This window comes from Hemitrygon akajei, chromosome 16 (genome assembly GCF_048418815.1).
Source record: "Hemitrygon akajei chromosome 16, sHemAka1.3, whole genome shotgun sequence".
Classification (NCBI taxonomy): domain Eukaryota; kingdom Metazoa; phylum Chordata; class Chondrichthyes; order Myliobatiformes; family Dasyatidae; genus Hemitrygon; species Hemitrygon akajei.
In genome coordinates, this window is record NC_133139.1 from 90343244 (window position 1) to 90363167 (window position 19924).

Here is a 19924-nt window from a genome sequence, read left to right on the forward strand (position 1 = left end):
GATCCCGTTGGAGGTGGTGGAAGTTTCGGTGAATTATGTGCTGTACGTGGAGGCTGGTGGGGTGGTAGGTGAGGACAAGAGGAACCCTATCTCTGGTAGAGTGGTGGGAGGATGGGGTAAGGGCAGATGTGCGTGAAATGCAAGAGATTTGTGGTTGAGGGCGGCGGTGGTGGTGGAGGAAAGGAAACCCCTTTCTTTGAAAAAGGGGGACATCTCCTTCATTCTTGAATGAAAAGCCTCATCCTGAGAGCAGATGCGGCAGTGACGGAGGAATTGAGAGAAGGGGGTGGCGTTTTTACAAATAACTGGGTGGGACGAGGTATAGTTCGGGTAGCTGTGATAGTGTGTGGGTTTGTAACAGACATCGATGGATAAGCTGTCTCCCGAGATAGAGACAGTGGAGGGAGGTGGGTGAGGGGAAATTTGTGTTTCTTATTATTTTAATTTAAACCCGTTAATAATGGGTAAGTATATACAGTGTAATTTCTGTGTCTGAAGGCGGTGAAGCCTTGAATTCTAATCCTGCTAAGAAAACTAAACTACAGAAAGTGCGTCATACAATGTTACATACCTGGAGTATGGTTTTATTCTGTTCCCGTCAGATCAGTGATGCCCAGTGTATCTTATTTGTAACACTCTACTGCCTAATGAAGCCATGAACCACCAAGATTGCAGGAACACTTCCGTAAAAGACACCCTGGAAAGGCTACTTTTGGTATTGCTCAGATCCACAAGATGAAAGAAGCATTTGAAAAGCATTGCACATTTGAGTCATTTCCCAAAGAAGATAAAAATGACGTTGATAGTGGTCTCATTGCTTCTCATAACAGTTCCAAAATGACAGCAAGGTGTGGAATATCTCCTACAACTGGTGAAAGATTAATAACGCCTGCTGCTGTATCAGGAGTGCTCACTATTGTTCTCAAAATGGATACCAGTATTTTAAAATCGATTCCTGAGTAATAACTCTGTAGCTCGTCATATTGACGAAATTAGTGATGACATTGACTGTCAACTATGCACAGAGCTGCAGAAAACAGAATTTGGAATACAACTGGATGAGTCAACTGTGCGAGACAATGAGGCATTGCTAACAATGTATGTATGGTTAATCAAAAGTGGAAATGTTTATGAAGAGATTCTCTTTTGTAAAAAGTAAAAAAAAAACTATCAATGAAAAATCAATCTAGCATGAGTTCAAAATGTATTTGAGAATAAAAGTATTCCGATCAAGAACACGATTCCTTGTGCAACGGATGGAGCATCATGTATGACAGGTCCCCATGTTGGTTTAGCGGCATTTATGAAAATAAGATTCCAAATCTGTCTGTAATCCTTTGTGCAAGTCAACATCTCACAGCCAAAACCTCAGCTAGCGACTTGTTTCAAGCACGACTCTTGTAATATCTGCTATCAACAAGATTAAAGCTCATCCATTAAATAGCAAGATATTTGTTATACCAAGATAATAATGAAGAGTTTGAATGCTTGCTTCTTCACACTGAAGTGCATTGGCAATCAAAGGCTGCTACTTAAAAAGCTTCTTTGATGTTTTTGACACTGTGGTTGAAAACATTGGGTGAAGAACGTTTCCCTGCATGGAAAGTACAACAGTCCCTTTCACAGATGGTGATTTGCAAGAGTACTGCTTATACCTGCATTCACTGAAGAAGGATTTTCAGAATCAATTCAAAGATTTGAACGATCTGGAAATTCCAGACTGGGTAATTAACCCATTTCTTTGCAAACTAGAAGAACAGGAAGAGGGCTTGCGAGAAGAAATTATTGAAATTCAGAATAACGAAGAAGCAAAAAAGCTTTTCAAAAATGTCGCCTTTTGAGGTATGTGGCTGCACTGTCATACGAAGTTTCCTGGACTTCGGAGAAGAGCCAAATTGCTCTTCATTGCATTTCCATTCTCCCACTTTGTTGAAGAGACTTCAGTGCAGTCAACCACATACTCGCAAAAACCAGAAACTGCTTGGACAATGTTACGCACGGGGACTTAAAGCTTTTTCTGTCACAACTTGAACCAGATATTTCAACTCCTGTTAAAAACCATCAAGCTCGAGGATCTCATTATGCCGAAGCTGCTGTACAGTTCACAGGTAAGCTAGGTTTAAGGACAAATAAAAATATAAAGCAGAATAATTTTTCTCTTGTTAGACGTGTTTTTACACTATGGGGCACCAGTAAGTATATTGTGCCTAAGAGGGACATTGGCAAGTATGAAAGTGCTTTGGGGGGAATTGGGCTGAAAAAGGTTGAGAAATGCTGGGCTAGACAGTTGATTATCAGAGGGAGGAGGCGGCTTGGTAGTATAGTGGTTAGCACAAAGCATTACAATGCCGGCGGCCAGGTTCGATTCCCACTGCAGTCAGTAAGGAGTTTATACGTTTCCCCCATGACCACGCGAGTTTCCTCCCACAGTCCAAAGACGTACCAGTTGATATGGTCACATGGGTGTAAAATGGGTGGCGTGGGCTTGTTGGGCCAGAAGGGCCTTTTCTCTAAATTAAAAATGCTTCGTTCCCACAAGTAATAAAATGCAGATACAATGAATCCCTCCGTACCCAATGCACCTTTTAAATACACATAAATATTGTAACACTGTGGTGTTGTAAAATCAGTAACATAACATAAACATATTGAGGTGCCCTAAACACCGACAGGAAATGACATTACCCAACGCATGACCGTGCTTCATTTGAAACTCACAAGCAGCCATAGGTGTGGTATTCAGAAGGTGCAGTTGGGGATAGGGTTCCTCTTGTCTCACACTGTTCCCCCTCAACCATCAGCCGATGTCACCACCTCATGTACCCTTGCTGCTCTTCCCATTGCAGCATTCCAAAGAGAGAATTCCCTGCAAGACACCCTTGTCCGTTCCTTCATCCCCATCTGCATTTCCACCCTGCTCATGGCCGTCTCTATACAACCACAGGGTGCTGACTATCCACCCATTTACCTTTGGCCTTCCTGCTTAGCAGGGGTACCACCTCACTTTACCTGGACCTCTTCCAACTTAGCCGACTGGCCTTGGTTCAAAGCTGTGCGGGGTAAGTCTACTTACAAAGAGTGTGGATGCCTGGAATGCAGTGCCAAGGGTGGAGTGCGAGGCTTATAGAGGCTCTCAGACATACGCAGAGAATGAAGTGATATGGACTTCGTGTTGGCAGAAGGAGTTAGGCATTGAATTACTGGATCAATTAGTTTGGCACAAAAGGACCGTTCCTGTGCTGTACTGATCTATATCCACAGAGGAAATCTGAGCTGCTGGAAATCCAGAGCAACACACACACACACACACACACACACACACACAAAATCATTGTCTGACATGACAGGTCTACAGTGACAATCTAGATTTTAATTATTCTCCCAATAACTGAAAATCTTTAATATTCAGAACCACACTGCAAAAGTAACTCCGTAAAATGATGATTGTCTTTGGAAAACATCCTTTCAGTTTATATTTAGTCAAAGAGTCAAATATCTGATCATCCAGTCCACGTGTGGATGAGTACCAAGCTTAATGTACAGGAGGCGAAGATATATATATATATTATATATTATGTAGAGGCTGGGGTTGAGCCAGATGGGGATACACACAGACACACACACAGGACCTGCACAATCCTGGGTTGAGAGCTGTACAAACTGCTGATCGATTAAATCACATCCACCATTAATTGAACACAGCCGATGGGATATGACGTTCGACATCCCAAGATGAAGCAACATTCCAGGCCCAAACCCTAGTGGATAACGTCCCACTTTCCTCCAAAGTTTATGTTGGTATTTGCGTTCTTGGCAATGCACTGGGGAGGGTTTGGGTGGCAGCCCATTCCGAATCACGACCCGTGCAACCTTAACCTTTGGCGGCTTCCTCAGTTGTAAAGGTCATCGTCTCCATCCTCACGGTACAGGTTCCCTCCGCTCCCTCTGTCGCTTCCCTGACCACTGGACTGGCTACCAGATGGAAACCTGGAAGAGGAAGAGGATATTGACATTGGTGGACTTTGGGACATCCATCGCCTGACATCACGAGGTCTCCTCCACCCAACAGTCTGCGGTGGGAGCCTTGTGGCACCGGAAGGCAGGGAGATTGACTGCAGGTACTGGAATGTGAAACAAGGATGGAACGGTGGGAGTACTCAATGGGTCAAGCAGCGTCTGCAGAGGCAAAAGGACTATACCAACATTCCAGGCCACAACTCTGCACTGAGGATGAGAGGGAAGAGGAAAGACTGACATACAGAGGGTAGGACTTTGTGTCGAGGCTGATGGGTGATGGGGAGGGGTTGATAGGCAGATGGAATAGGGTGGGTGGAAGGCGTGGGAGGGATGAAGAAAGATTGAAGGTAAGGATGCCATGCTATAGCTAAGATGACACTGACCTAGGAGTGCAGGAAAGATTTACAAGAATGTTGCCATGATTTAAGGGGCTGAGTTATAAGGACAGGTTGGACAGGCTGGCAATTTATTCTTTGTGTGTTGGAGACAGAGAGGTGAACAAACCCTAACGGGTAACAGACAGAATCAGGTATAATTTGTTGTTATGTGGCAGCAATACAATGCAATACAAATAATAAAAATAATATTTTATTTATAATAGATAATAAAAATGTTACAGTACAATATAGTACATAAAAATAAAAAATATATATGTAATGCATTGTACTGATACATAATATCAATTTCATGACATATGTTGGTGATATTAAACCTAATCCTTGTATATAAGTTGAATTAAATAAGTAGTACAAAAAACATAGTGAGGTAGTGTTTTTGGGTTCAATGTTCATTCTGAAATTGGATGGCAGAGGGGAAGAAACTATTCCTGTAACATTGAGTGTGTGCCTTCAGGCTCCTGTTCCTCCTACCCGATGGTAGCAATGAGAAGAGGGCTTGTCCTGGGTGATGGGCGTGCTTAATGATGGATGGCACCATTCTGAGATATCAATATGCTAGCAATAAATGTGTCTCTGAACAGATCTACTCTGTGTCATTTGGTTCTTTGTTACAAGACCTAGCAAAAGGTACACCACAATATCCAATACTAGAGAGTGTACATTTAAGGTGAGAGCGGTAAAATTTAAAGATGTGTACGGTGAACTGATTTTACACAGGGAGTGGTGGATACTGGGGTGGTGCTGATAACTGATACATTAGTGGTCTTTGAGAGGCTGTTCGAGGGACACACATGAATATGGAGGGAGATAAATTGCATGCACACAGATGAGAATAAGTATGATTCAGTACAGACATCGTGAGCTGAAGGGACTGTACCTACGCTGTAATGTTCTATGTTCAAAGAACCCTTCGTCAGAACTGTCCCTGACCCCTGACCTGAATTGCCAATGGCTTTCCTCACACAGATGCTGCCTGACCTGCAGGGTTTTTCCGATTTTATTTCAGCTGCGCTTTTGATTTTTGACCTGGCATCCGAGCTGGTTTGAGCGGTGCAGCTGGCGAGGTGCCAGTACGGATGGATGGACGTGGGTGAGGGGGGGGTGCGAATACGGAGGGATGGACGGGGTGGGGGGGTGCGGATACGGAGGGATGGACAGGGTGGGGGGTTTGCAGATACGGAGGGATGGACGGGGTGGGGGGTGTAGATACGGAGGGATGGACCGGATGGGGGGGTGCGGATACGGAGGGATGGACGGGGTGGGGTGGGGTGCGGATACGGAGGGATGGACGGGTGGGGGGTGTAGATACGGAGGGATGGACGGGTGGGGGGGGTGCGGATACGGAGGGATGGACGGGTGGGGGGTTTGCAGATACGGAGGGATGGACGGGGTGGGGGGTGTAGATACGGAGGGATGGACAGGGTGGGGGGGTGTAGATACGGAGGGATGGACGGGGTGGGGGGTGTAGATACAGCATCGGAGGGATGGACAGGGTGGGGGGTGTAGATACGGGTGTAGATAGTGAGAGACGATATAAGATCTAAGGAGCAGAATGCTGAATCCATCAGGGTAGAGATCAGGAATAGTAAAGGGAAAAAAAATCACTGGTGAGAGTTGTCTATCGGCCACCGAATAACCTCACAGTGGCACAGGCAATAAACAGAGAAATACCTGAGGCGTGTAAGAATGCAAGAGCAGTTATCGTGGGGGACATTAACTTGCAAATGGATTGGGTGAATCAAGCTGGTCGAGGCAGACTTGAGGAGGACGTCATAGAATGCATCCATGATGGTTTTCTTGAACAGCATGTTACTGAACCTACAAGGGAATGGGCTGTCCTAGATCTGGTCCTGCACAATGAGACAGGTAAAATTAGTGATCTTGTAGTTAGAAATCCTCTTGGAAAGAGTGATAATGGTATGATTGATACAAATGGAGTAATACAGATGATCATACAGGTGCAATAGTTCAATCTAAAATCAGTGTATTATGCCTAAACAATGGAGACTACAATGGGATTAGGGAGGATTTGGCTCGTGTAGACTGTGAACACAGGCTATATGGTGGGACAGTTGAGAAATAGTGGAAGACTTTCAAAGAGATTTTTCACAGTGCTGAACAAAAGTGGATTCCAGTTAAAAGCAAGGACAGTGAGGGTGGGGAGAGTCAGCTTTGGATAACTAAGGAAATAAAAGAAGGCATCAAACTAAAAGCTCGTGCGTACAAAGTCACCAAGAGTAGTGGGAAACTGGAAGATTGGGAAAATTTTAAAAACCAACGAAGAACCACTGAGTGAGCAATAAAGAAAGGGAAGCTAGATTATGAAAATAAACTAGCACAAAATATAAAAACAGACAGTAAAAGTTTTTATAAATATATAAAGCAGAAAAGGGTGGCTAAAGTGAAGCAACACACACAAAATGCTCAGGACGAAGGGTCTCGGCCCGAAACGTCGACTGTACTTCTCCCTATAGATGCTGCCTGGCCTGCTGCATTCCACCAGCATTTTGTGTGTGTTGCTTCAATTTCCAGCATCTGCAGATTTCCTCATGTGTGCGAGGCTAAAGCGAATGTAGGTCCCTTGGAGGACGAGAAGGAGAAATTGACATTGGGTAATGAGGAAACGGCTGAGGCTTTGAATGACTATTTTGTGTTGGTCTTCATGGCGGAGGACACATCTAACATGCCAAAGAGTGATGTTATGGATGCAATGGGAGGTGTGGACCTTGATACAGTAGCTATCACTAAAGAGGCCGTGTTGAGCAAACTTGTGGGTAGACAAGTCTCCTGGTCCAGATGGAATGCATCCCAGGATACTGAAAGAAATGGCAGGCTTTATAGTAGATTTACCAAAATCCTCTGGACCCTGGGCAGGTTCTGGCAGATTAGAAGACAATGAATGTTACGACACTGTTCAAACAAAGATGTTGGCAAAAGGCAGGTAACTATAGGCCAGTTAATTGAACATCTGTAGTTGAGAAAATGCGTGAAACTATCATTAAAGAAGAAATAGTGAGACATCTGGAAAGAAATGGATCCATCAGGCAGATGCAGCACGGATTCAGCAAAGGCAGGTCCTGTTTGACAAACTTACTGGGGTGTAGATACGGAGGGATGGACCGGGTGGGGGGGTAGATACGAAGGGATGGACGGGGTGGGGGGGGGGGTGCAGATACGGAGGGATGGATGGGTGGGGGGTTTGCAGATACGGAGGGATGGACAGGGTGGGGGGTGTAGATACAGCATCGGAGGGATGGACAGGGTGGGGGGTGTAGATACGGAGGGATGGACCGGATGGGGGGGTGCAGATACAGAGGGATGGACGGGTGGGGGGTGTAGATACAGCATTGGAGGGATGGACAGGGTGGGGGGTGTAGATACGGAGGGATGGACGGGGTGGGGGGGTAGTTACGGAGGGATGGACGGGGTGGGGGGTGTAGATACGGAGGGATGGACCGGATGGGGGGGTGTAGATACGGAGGGATGGACGGGGTGGGGGGGTAGTTACGGAGGGATGGACGGGGTGGGGGGTGTAGATACGGAGGGATGGACCGGGTGGGGGGGTAGATACGAAGGGATGGACGGGGTGGGGGGTTTGCAGATACGGAGGGATGGACAGGGTGGGGGGGTGTAGATACGGAGGGATGGACGGGGTGGGGGGGTAGTTACGGAGGGATGGACGGGGTGGGGGGTGTAGATACGGAGGGATGGACCGGATGGAGGGGTGTAGATACGGAGGGATGGACCAGGTGGGGGGGTAGATACGGAGGGATGGACCGGATGGTGGGGTGTAGATACGGAGGGATGGACTGGATGGGGGGGGTAGATACGAAGGGATGGACGGGGTGGGGGGGGGTGCAGATACGGAGGGATGGACGGGGTGGGGGGGGGTTTGCAGATACGGAGGGATGGACCGGGTGGGGGGGTAGATATGAAGGGATGGACCGGGTGGGGGGGTGCAGATACGGAGGGATGGACGGGGTGGGGGGGGTGTAGATACAGAGGGATGGACGGGGTGGGGGGGATAGTTACGGTGGGATGGACGGGGTGGGGGGTGTAGATATGGAGGGATGGACGGGGTGGGGAGGGTGTAGATACGGAGGGATCGACGGGGTGGGGAGGGGTGCGGATACGGAGGGATGGACGGGTGGGGGGTGTAGATACAGAGGGATGGACGGGGTGGGGGGGATAGTTACGGTGGGATGGACGGGGTGGGGGGTGTAGATACAGAGGGATGGACGGGGTGGGGGGGATAGTTACGGTGGGATGGACGGGGTGGGGGGTGTAGATATGGAGGGATGGACGGGGTGGGGAGGGTGTAGATACGGAGGGATGGACGGGGTGGGGAGGGGTGCGGATACGGAGGGATGGACGGGTGGGGGGGGTGCGGATACGGAGGGACGGACGGGTGGGGGGTTTGCAGATACGGAGGGATGGATGGGGTGGGGGGTGTAGATACGGAGGGATGGACCGGATGGGGGGGTGTAGATACGGAGGGATGGACGGGGTGGGGGGGTAGTTACGGAGGGATGGACGGGGTGGGGGGTGTAGATACGGAGGGATGGACCGGGTGGGGGGGTAGATACGAAGGGATGGACGGGGTGGGGCGTGTGCAGATACGGAAGGATGGACGGGGTGGGGGGTGTAGATACGGAGGGATGGACCGGATGGGGGGGTGCAGATACGGAGGGATGGACAGGGTGGGGGGTGTAGATACAGCATTGGAGGGATGGACAGGGTGGGGGGTGTAGATACGGAGGGATGGACGGGGTGGGGGGGTAGTTATGGAGGGATGGACGGGGTGGGGGGTGTAGATACGGAGGGATGGACCGGAAGGGGGGATGTAGATACGGAGGGATGGACGGGGTGGGGGGGGGTAGTTACGGAGGGATGGACGGGGTGGGGGGTGTAGATACGGAGGGATGGACCGGGTGGGGGGGTAGATACGAAGGGATGGACGGGGTGGGGGGGGGTGCAGATACGGAGGGATGGATGGGTGGGGGGTTTGCAGATACGGAGGGATGGACAGGGTGGGGGGGTGTAGATACGGAGGGATGGACGGGGTGGGGGGGTAGTTACGGAGGGATGGACGGGGTGGGGGGTGTAGGTACGGAGGGATGGACCGGATGGGGGGGTGTAGATACGGAGGGATGGACCGGGTGGGGGGGTAGATACGGAGGGATGGACCGGATGGGGGGGTGTAGATACGGAGGGATGGACTGGATGGGGTTTGTAGATACGGAGGGATGGACCGGATGGGGGGGTGTAGATACGGAGGGATGGACCGGGTGGGGGGGTAGATACGAAGGGATGGACGGGGTGGGGGGGGGGTGCAGATACGGAGGGATGGACGGGGTGGGGGGGGGGGGTTTGCAGATACGGAGGGATGGACCGGGTGGGGGGGTAGATATGAAGGGATGGACCGGGTGGGGGGGTGCAGATACGGAGGGATGGACGGTGTGGGGTGGGGTGCGGATACGGAGGGATGGACGGGTGGGGGGTGTAGATACGGAGGGATGGACTGGGTGGGGGGGTGCGGATACGGAGGGATGGACGGGTGGGGGGTTTGCAGATACAGAGGGATGGACGGGGTGGGGGGTGTAGATACAGAGGGATGGACCGGGTGGGGGGGGTGCAGATACAGAGGGATGGACGGGGTGGGGGGTGTAGATACAGCATCGGAGGGATGGACAGGGTGGGGGGGTAGTTACGGTGGGATGGACGGGGTGGGGAGGGTGTAGATACGGAGGGATGGACGGGGTGGGGAGGGGTGCGGATACGGAGGGATGGACGGGTGGGGGGTGTAGATACGGAGGGATGGACGGGTGGGGGGGGTGCGGATACGGAGGGATGGACGGGTGGGGGGTTTGCAGATACGGAGGGATGGATGGGGTGGGGGGTGTAGATACGGAGGGATGGACCGGATGGGGGGGTGTAGATACGGAGGGATGGACGGGGTGGGGGGGTAGTTACGGAGGGATGGACGGGGTGGGGGGTGTAGATACGGAGGGATGGACCGGGTGGGGGGGTAGATACGAAGGGATGGACGGGGTGGGGGGTGTGCAGATACGGAAGGATGGACGGGGTGGGGGGAGTGCGGATACGGAGGGATGGACAGGGTGGGGGGGGTGCGGATACGGAGGGATGGACGGGTGGGGGGTTTGCAGATACGGAGGGATGGACGGGGTGGGGGGGTGTAGATACGGAGGGATGGACCGGATGGGGGGGTGCGGATACGGAGGGATGGACGGGGTGGGGTGGGGTGCGGATACGGAGGAATGGACGGGTGGGGGGTGTAGATACGGAGGGGTGGACGGGTGGGGGGGGTGCGGATACGGAGGGATGGACGGGTGGGGGGTTTGCAGATACGGAGGGATGGACGGGGTGGGGGGTGTAGATACAGAGGGATGGACGGGATGGGGGGTGTAGATACAGAGGGATGGACCGGGTGGGGGGGGTGCAGATACAGAGGGATGGACGGGGTGGGGGGTGTAGATACAGCATCGGAGGGATGGACAGGGTGGGGGGGGTAGTTACGGTGGGATGGACGGGGTGGGGAGGGTGTAGATACGGAGGGATGGACGGGGTGGGGAGGGGTGCGGATACGGAGGGATGGACGGGTGGGGGGTGTAGATACGGAGGGATGGACGGGTGGGGGGGGTGCGGATACGGAGGGATGGACGGGTGGGGGGTTTGCAGATACGGAGGGATGGATGGGGTGGGGGGTGTAGATACGGAGGGATGGACCGGATGGGGGGGTGTAGATACGGAGGGATGGACGGGGTGGGGGGGGTAGTTACGGAGGGATGGACGGGGTGGGGGGTGTAGATACGGAGGGATGGACCGGGTGGGGGGGTAGATACGAAGGGATGGACGGGGTGGGGGGTGTGCAGATACGGAAGGATGGACGGGGTGGGGGGAGTGCGGATACGGAGGGATGGACAGGGTGGGGGGGGTGCGGATACGGAGGGATGGACGGGTGGGGGGTTTGCAGATACGGAGGGATGGACGGGGTGGGGGGTGTAGATACGGAGGGATGGACCGGATGGGGGGGTGCGGATACGGAGGGATGGACGGGGTGGGGTGGGGTGCGGATACGGAGGAATGGACGGGTGGGGGGTGTAGATACGGAGGGGTGGACGGGTGGGGGGGGTGCGGATACGGAGGGATGGACGGGTGGGGGGTTTGCAGATACGGAGGGATGGACGGGGTGGGGGGTGTAGATACGGAGGGATGGACCGGATGGGGGGGTGCAGATACGGAGGGATGGATAGGGTGGGGGGTGTAGATACAGAGGGATGGACCGGATGGGGGGGTGCAGATACAGAGGGATGGACGGGTGGGGGGTGTAGATACAGCATTGGAGGGATGGACAGGGTGGGGGGTGTAGATACGGAGGGATGGACGGGGTGGGGTGGGTAGTTACGGAGGGATGGACGGGGTGGGGGGTGTAGATACGGAGGGATGGACCGGATGGGGGGGTGTAGATACGGAGGGATGGACGGGGTGGGGGGGTAGTTACGGAGGGATGGACGGGGTGGGGCGTGTAGATACGGAGGGATGGACCGGGTGGTGGGGTAGATACGAAGGGATGGACGGGGTGGGGGGGGGGTGCAGATACGGAGGGATGGACGGGGTGGGGGGTGCGGATACGGAGGGATGGACGGGTGGGGGGGTGCGGATACGGAGGGATGGATGGGTGGGGGGTTTGCAGATACGGAGGGATGGACAGGGTGGGGGGTTGTTGATACGGAGGGATGGACGGGGTTGGGGGGTAGTTACGGAGGGATGGACGGGGTGGGGGGTGTAGATACGGAGGGATGGACCGGATGGGGGGGGTAGATACGGAGGGATGGACCGGATGGGGGGGTGTAGATACGGAGGGATGGACCGGATGGGGGGGTGTAGATACAGAGGGATGGACCGGATGGGGGGGTGTAGATACGGAGGGATGGACTGGGTGGGGGGGTAGATACGAAGGGATGGACGGGGTGGGGGGGGTGCAGATACGGAGGGATGGACGGGGTGGGGGGGGGGTTTGCAGATACGGAGGGATGGACCGGGTGGGGGGGTAGATATGAAGGGATGGACCGGGTGGGGGGGGGTGCAGATACGGAGGGATGGACGGGGTGGGGTGGGGTGCGGATACGGAGGGATGGACGGGGTGGGGGGGGTGCGGATACGGAGGGATGGACGGGGTGGGGGGGGGGTGCGGATACGGAGGGATGGACGGGGTGGGGGGGGGGTGCGGATACGGAGGGATGGACGGGGTGGGGGGGTGTAGATACAGAGGGATGGACGGGGTGGGGGGTGTAGATACAGCATCGGAGGGATGGACAGGGTGGGTGGGGTAGTTACGGTGGGATGGACGGGGTGGGGGGTGTAGATATGGAGGGATGGACGGGGTGGGGAGGGTGTAGATACGGAGGGATGGACGGGGTGGGGGGTGTAGTTACGGTGGGATGGACGGGGTGGGGGGTGTAGATATGGAGGGATGGACGGGGTGGGGAGGGTGTAGATACGGAGGGATGGACAGGGTGGGGGGGTGTAGATATGGAGGGATGGACAGGGTGGGGGGTGTAGATATGGAGGGATGGACGGGGTGGAGGGTGTAGATACGGAGGGATGGACGGGGTGGGGCGTGTGCAGATACGGAAGGATGGACGGGGTTGGGGGGGTGCGGATACGGAGGGATGGACAGGGTGGGGGGGGTGCGGATACGGAGGGATGGACGGGTGGGGGGTTTGCAGATACGGAGGGATGGATGGGGTGGGGGGTGTAGATACGGAGGGATGGACCGGATGGGGGGGTGCGGATACGGAGGGATGGACGGGGTGGGGTGGGGTGCGGATACAGAGGGATGGACGGGTGGGGGGTGTAGATACGGAGGGATGGACGGGTGGGGGGGGTGCGGATACGGAGGGATGGACGGGTGGGGGGTTTGCAGATACGGAGGGATGGACGGGGTGGGGGGTGTAGATACGGAGGGATGGACCGGATGGGGGGGTGCAGATACGGAGGGATGGACAGGGTGGGGGGTGTAGATACAGCATTGGAGGGATGGACAGGGTGGGGGGTGTAGATACGGAGGGATGGACGGGGTGGGGGGGGTAGTTATGGAGGGATGGACGGGGTGGGGGGTGTAGATACGGAGGGATGGACCGGAAGGGGGGATGTAGATACGGAGGGATGGACGGGGTGGGGGGGGGTAGTTACGGAGGGATGGACGGGGTGGGGGGTGTAGATACGGAGGGATGGACCGGGTGGGGGGGTAGATACGAAGGGATGGACGGGGTGGGGGGGGGTGCAGATACGGAGGGATGGATGGGTGGGGGGTTTGCAGATACGGAGGGATGGACAGGGTGGGGGGGTGTAGATACGGAGGGATGGACGGGGTGGGGGGGTAGTTACGGAGGGATGGACGGGGTGGGGGGTGTAGGTACGGAGGGATGGACCGGATGGGGGGGTGTAGATACGGAGGGATGGACCGGGTGGGGGGGTAGATACGGAGGGATGGACCGGATGTGGGGGTGTAGATACGGAGGGATGGACTGGATGGGGGTTGTAGATACGGAGGGATGGACCGGATGGGGGGGTGTAGATACGGAGGGATGGACCGGGTGGGGGGGTAGATACGAAGGGATGGACGGGGTGGGGGGGGTGCAGATACGGAGGGATGGACGGGGTGGGGGGGGGGGGGTTTGCAGATACGGAGGGATGGACCGGGTGGGGGGGTAGATATGAAGGGATGGACCGGGTGGGGGGGTGCAGATACGGAGGGATGGACGGTGTGGGGTGGGGTGCGGATACGGAGGGATGGACGGGTGGGGGGTGTAGATACGGAGGGATGGACTGGGTGGGGGGGTGCGGATACGGAGGGATGGACGGGTGGGGGGTTTGCAGATACAGAGGGATGGACGGGGTGGGGGGTGTAGATACAGAGGGATGGACCGGGTGGGGGGGGTGCAGATACAGAGGGATGGACGGGGTGGGGGGTGTAGATACAGCATCGGAGGGATGGACAGGGTGGGGGGGTAGTTACGGTGGGATGGACGGGGTGGGGAGGGTGTAGATACGGAGGGATGGACGGGGTGGGGAGGGGTGCGGATACGGAGGGATGGACGGGTGGGGGGTGTAGATACGGAGGGATGGACGGGTGGGGGGGGTGCGGATACGGAGGGATGGACGGGTGGGGGGTTTGCAGATACGGAGGGATGGATGGGGTGGGGGGTGTAGATACGGAGGGATGGACCGGATGGGGGGGGTGTAGATACGGAGGGATGGACGGGGTGGGGGGGTAGTTACGGAGGGATGGACGGGGTGGGGGGTGTAGATACGGAGGGATGGACCGGGTGGGGGGGTAGATATGAAGGGATGGACCGGGTGGGGGGGTGCAGATACGGAGGGGTGGACGGGTGGGGGGGGTGCGGATACGGAGGGATGGACGGGTGGGGGGTTTGCAGATACGGAGGGATGGACGGGGTGGGGGGTGTAGATACGGAGGGATGGACCGGATGGGGGGGTGCAGATACGGAGGGATGGATAGGGTGGGGGGTGTAGATACAGAGGGATGGACCGGATGGGGGGGTGCAGATACAGAGGGATGGACGGGTGGGGGGTGTAGATACAGCATTGGAGGGATGGACAGGGTGGGGGGTGTAGATACGGAGGGATGGACGGGGTGGGGTGGGTAGTTACGGAGGGATGGACGGGGTGGGGGGTGTAGATACGGAGGGATGGACCGGATGGGGGGGTGTAGATACGGAGGGATGGACGGGGTGGGGGGGTAGTTACGGAGGGATGGACGGGGTGGGGCGTGTAGATACGGAGGGATGGACCGGGTGGTGGGGTAGATACGAAGGGATGGACGGGGTGGGGGGGGGGTGCAGATACGGAGGGATGGACGGGGTGGGGGGTGCGGATACGGAGGGATGGACGGGTGGGGGGGTGCGGATACGGAGGGATGGATGGGTGGGGGGTTTGCAGATACGGAGGGATGGACAGGGTGGGGGGTTGTTGATACGGAGGGATGGACGGGGTGGGGGGGTAGTTACGGAGGGATGGACGGGGTGGGGGGTGTATATACGGAGGGATGGACCGGATGGGGGGGTAGATACGGAGGGATGGACCGGATGGGGGGGTGTAGATACGGAGGGATGGACCGGATGGGGGGGTGTAGATACAGAGGGATGGACCGGATGGGGGGGTGTAGATACGGAGGGATGGACCGGGTGGGGGGGTAGATACGAAGGGATGGACGGGGTGGGGGGGGTGCAGATACGGAGGGATGGACGGGGGTGGGGGGGGGGGTTTGCAGATACGGAGGGATGGACCGGGTGGGGGGGTAGATATGAAGGGATGGACCGGGTGGGGGGGGGTGCAGATACGGAGGGATGGACGGGGTGGGGTGGGGTGCGGATACGGAGGGATGGACGGGGTGGGGGGGGGTGCGGATACGGAGGGATGGACGGGGTGGGGGGGGGTGCGGATACGGAGGGATGGACGGGGTGGGGGGGGGGTGCGGATACGGAGGGATGGACGGGGTGGGGGGGTGTAGATACAGAGGGATGGACGGGGTGGGGGGTGTAGATACAGCATCGGAGGGATGGACAGGGTGGGTGGGGTAGTTACGGTGGGATGGACGGGGTGGGGGGTGTAGATATGGAGGGATGGACGGGGTGGGGAGGGTGTAGATACGGAGGGATGGACGGGGTGGGGGGTGTAGTTACGGTGGGATGGACGGGGTGGGGGGTGTAGATATGGAGGGATGGACGGGGTGGGGAGGGTGTAGATACGGAGGGATGGACAGGGTGGGGGGGTGTAGATATGGAGGGATGGACAGGGTGGGGGGTGTAGATATGGAGGGATGGACGGGGTGGAGGGTGTAGATACGGAGGGATGGACGGGGTGGGGGGTGTAGATACGGAGGGATGGACAGGGTGGGGGGTGTAGATACGGAGGGATGGACAGGGTGGGGGGTAGTTATGGAGGGATGGACGGGGTGGGGGGTGTAGATATGGAGGGATGGACAGGGTGGGGGGTGTAGATACAGAGGGATGGATGGGGTGGGGGGTGTAGATACAGAGGGATGGACGGGGTGGGGGGTGTAGATACGGAGGGATGGACAGGGTGGGGGGTGTAGATACAGAGGGATGGATGGGGTGGGGGGTGTAGATACAGAGGGATGGACGGGGTGGGGGGGGTGTGAAGGTACGGAGGGATGGACAGGGTGGGGGGGTGCAGATACGGAGGGATGAATGAGGTAGGGGGGCTACCTGACGGTACAGACCTGAAGTTCCCAAAGCCCCTGCTCTGCTGCAGCGTCTGGGCGAACATCTCGTACTTCCTGATGTCGTTGTCGCTGACTGAACGGCGGCCGAACCTCATGGCCTCCTCGAAGTGATCGGAGCGGATTTCAGGAACGGGGTCATAGTCGTCCTCCTGGGAAACATGAGCCACAGATGTGAGAACGGGAACGGGAGCAAATCCGGATGTGGAAAGGTTGTGTGATGAGTTACTAAGGTGGTGTTAGGTCACACTGGAGAGCAGCGAGCAGGGAAACAGGCACCCATTTCCACCAGTCCTATATATGAAATGCTGGAGGAACTCAGCAAGTCAGGCAGCAGCTATTGTTGTTGTCCCTTTCTGCGCCTGTGCTTTGAGCAGCAACCCTGCTGTTTCTTTAGCATTTTGCCTGTTTTTTTCCAAGACTGAGTCGCTAGCTCGACGTTCAAGCCAGCACGGATGGAAAGCGTGCATGGAGTCAATCAGATCCAAATGCAGGACCACTTGCCTCGAAGTCCAGTGCGGATGTCACTGTACCACCAGCTGGCTTAGGCAGCATTTCCGGAGGGGAGTTATTGGTCGGCATTTTGGATCTCCTGATGAAGAGTCCCACCTGATAGGCTGTTTGTTTATTCCCCTCAATTGAGGTTGTCTGACCCGCTGAGTTCCTCCAGCACTTTGTGTGTGTCATTCAAGGTCTCGAGCATCTGCAGAACCTCTTCTGGTTATGAGTTTCTATGCCGATATCTCTTTATTCATCTCACATCCCCATCAACTCTCACAGATCCAACCACCCACCTACACCAGGCACACTTACAGGAGCCAAATAAATCCACCGGCCCCCAAGTCCTAGGGATAGAGAAGAAAATTCACATGGTCGCAGGGATGGCATGCAAACTGTGCAGGGGAAATGCCCCTAGGTCGGGACTGAACCTGGCATCCATGGAGCTGTGGGCAGTGGCTCTACCAGCTGCAGCAGTGTGCCGCCCACAGTGTACCGCACTGTGCACACCTCCCACAGCCACACAAACCCACTGATTTATTGCTGCCTTCCTTTCAACGTCTAGTGCAGGATATCCCAAAGCACCTTCAGCAGGGCACCCCGGGGTGCCCCATGCCCCTCTTCCCTCTCCCATAGCCCCCACCCCACCATCACTCACCATGGCCGTGTCAGGATTGTGCCGATGCTCCTGCTCCCGCCGGATCTCAGCCTCGATGGCCTCACGGATTGCCAGCTTGCATGCCCTCTGGCAGATCTCGGTCAGGTCGGCTCCCGAGAAGCCGTGGGTTATCTTGGCCAGGTAGCCCAAGTCGACACCCTGCCACACAACAGAAGGAGTGCGCGTGAGTCGGCTCTACTCCATCTCTCCCCCCATGATAATCACCAGCTTCGATTCAAGATTATTTATCGTCACCCTTCAGTATATGAGTGTACAAAATGATTGTTACTCTGGATCTGGTGTAGCAGGAAAACCACAATAAGCATAAGGAACACAATAAATATAAATACACAAGTTTAGCTTATATACACTCAGTGGTACTGTGCCAGGAACTCCCGTACAACTGTTCATTAATGCAAATGTCTGATCAGCTAATCATGTCGTAGCAACTCAGTGCGTAAAAGCATGCAGACATGGTCAAGAGGTTCAGTTGTTGTTCAGACCGAATATCAGAATGGGGAAGAAATGTGATCTAAGTGACTTTGACCTTGGAGTGATTATTGGTGCCAGACGGGGTGGTTTGAGTATCTCAGAAACTGCTGATCTCCTGGGATTTTCACACACAGTTTACAGAGAATGGTATGAAAAACTAAAAACATTCAGTGAGCAGCAGTTCTGTGGGTGAAAATGCCTCGTTAATGAGAGGGGTCGGAGGAGAACGGCCAGACTGGTTCAAGCTGACAGGAGGGCGACAGTAACTCAAATGACCGCATGTTACAACAGTAGTACGCAGAAGAGTATCTGTGAATATGCAACACTTCTTTGTGGTGGCGTGTTGGGGAGGAAGCATTAAGAAGAGGGACGCCTCACGTCTTAATAAGCTGGTAAGGAAGGCGGGCTCTGTCGTGGGCAAAGTACTGGAGAGTTTAACATCGGTAGCTGAGCGAAGGGCGCTGAGTAGGCTACGGTCAATTATGGAAAACTCTGAACATCCTCTACATAGCACCATCCAGAGACAGAGAAGCAGTTTCAGCGACAGGTTACTATCGATGCAATGCTCCTCAGACAGGATGAAGAGGTCAATACTCCCCAATGCCATTAGGCTTTACAATTCAACCACCAGGACTTAAGAACTTTTTAAAAGCTATTATTAATGCTTTTTGAGATAGTGATTTAGATGCATATCATATTTTTTACTGAGTTAAGTATTGTATGTTATTAATTTTGCTACAACAAGTGTATGGGACATTGGAAAAAAAGTTGAATTTCCCCATGGGGATGAATAAAGTATCTATCTATCTATCTATCTATCTATCACTTCAAACCTCGCAGTGGATGAGCTACAGCAGCAAAAGTCCAGGAGCACACACTCCGTGGTCACTTTATTAGGTGAAGGAGGTACATAGCCTGATTGTGTGTACATAGAGTAACTCAAGGTACAGGAGTATCTGTACATAAGGTGACAACTCTGAAACAAAACCTCCTAGTTTTGCCTGAGCTGGTATATACCAGGCTGTCCAAGTTCTCAGGCAGAAGCTCCCGGAAAGTATTATTCCATTGCTTCCGCACCTGAATTCCATGACTTCCCACCTCTGCGTTCGGAGTCCCTACTGGATTGGTTTTCAAGGTGGTCAGCAACTCTCTCCAGATATTACCCCTCAGCTGCACACAAGTGACAATCTACAGTGGCTATTTAACCTTCTAACTAGCAAACCTTTGGTGTGTGGAAGGAAAGCAGACTGTGGCCAATTGGAGCTGACTTTTACTGTAACACGTAGTGAGATACAGTGAAGAGCTTGTCTTGTATATTGTTCATACAGATCAGAGCATTGAGGTAGAACTGGGGAGAGCAGAAACAATGCAGAATAAAGTGTAGAAACTACAGAGAGAGTGCAGTGCAGGTAAACAATACTGTGCAATATGACACCAAGGTAGATTATGAAGTCAGGAGTCCATCTGTTTTGTTCAGATACAGTACGGAACAAACCTTCGCAGACTTTGGAGCCACGTTGCCCAGCAATCCCTCGATTTAATTAACTACAGGACAATTTACAATGACCAATT

At 54.6% G+C, this 19924-nt stretch overlaps 1 protein-coding gene across 1 annotated transcript in view; it reads right to left on the reverse strand.

Moving 5' to 3' along the window:
- Nucleotides 1–3350: 3350 nt before the first annotated feature.
- Nucleotides 3351–19924, reverse strand: part of LOC140740288 (transitional endoplasmic reticulum ATPase-like) — a 79342-nt gene continuing 62768 nt past the window's right edge. Inside the window, 3 exon segments of the mRNA XM_073069426.1 lie at nt 3351–3987; nt 16705–16856; nt 17861–18019. Coding sequence (XP_072925527.1) covers nt 3891–3987; nt 16705–16856; nt 17861–18019 — 408 coding nt within the window. The 3' untranslated portion in view covers nt 3351–3890.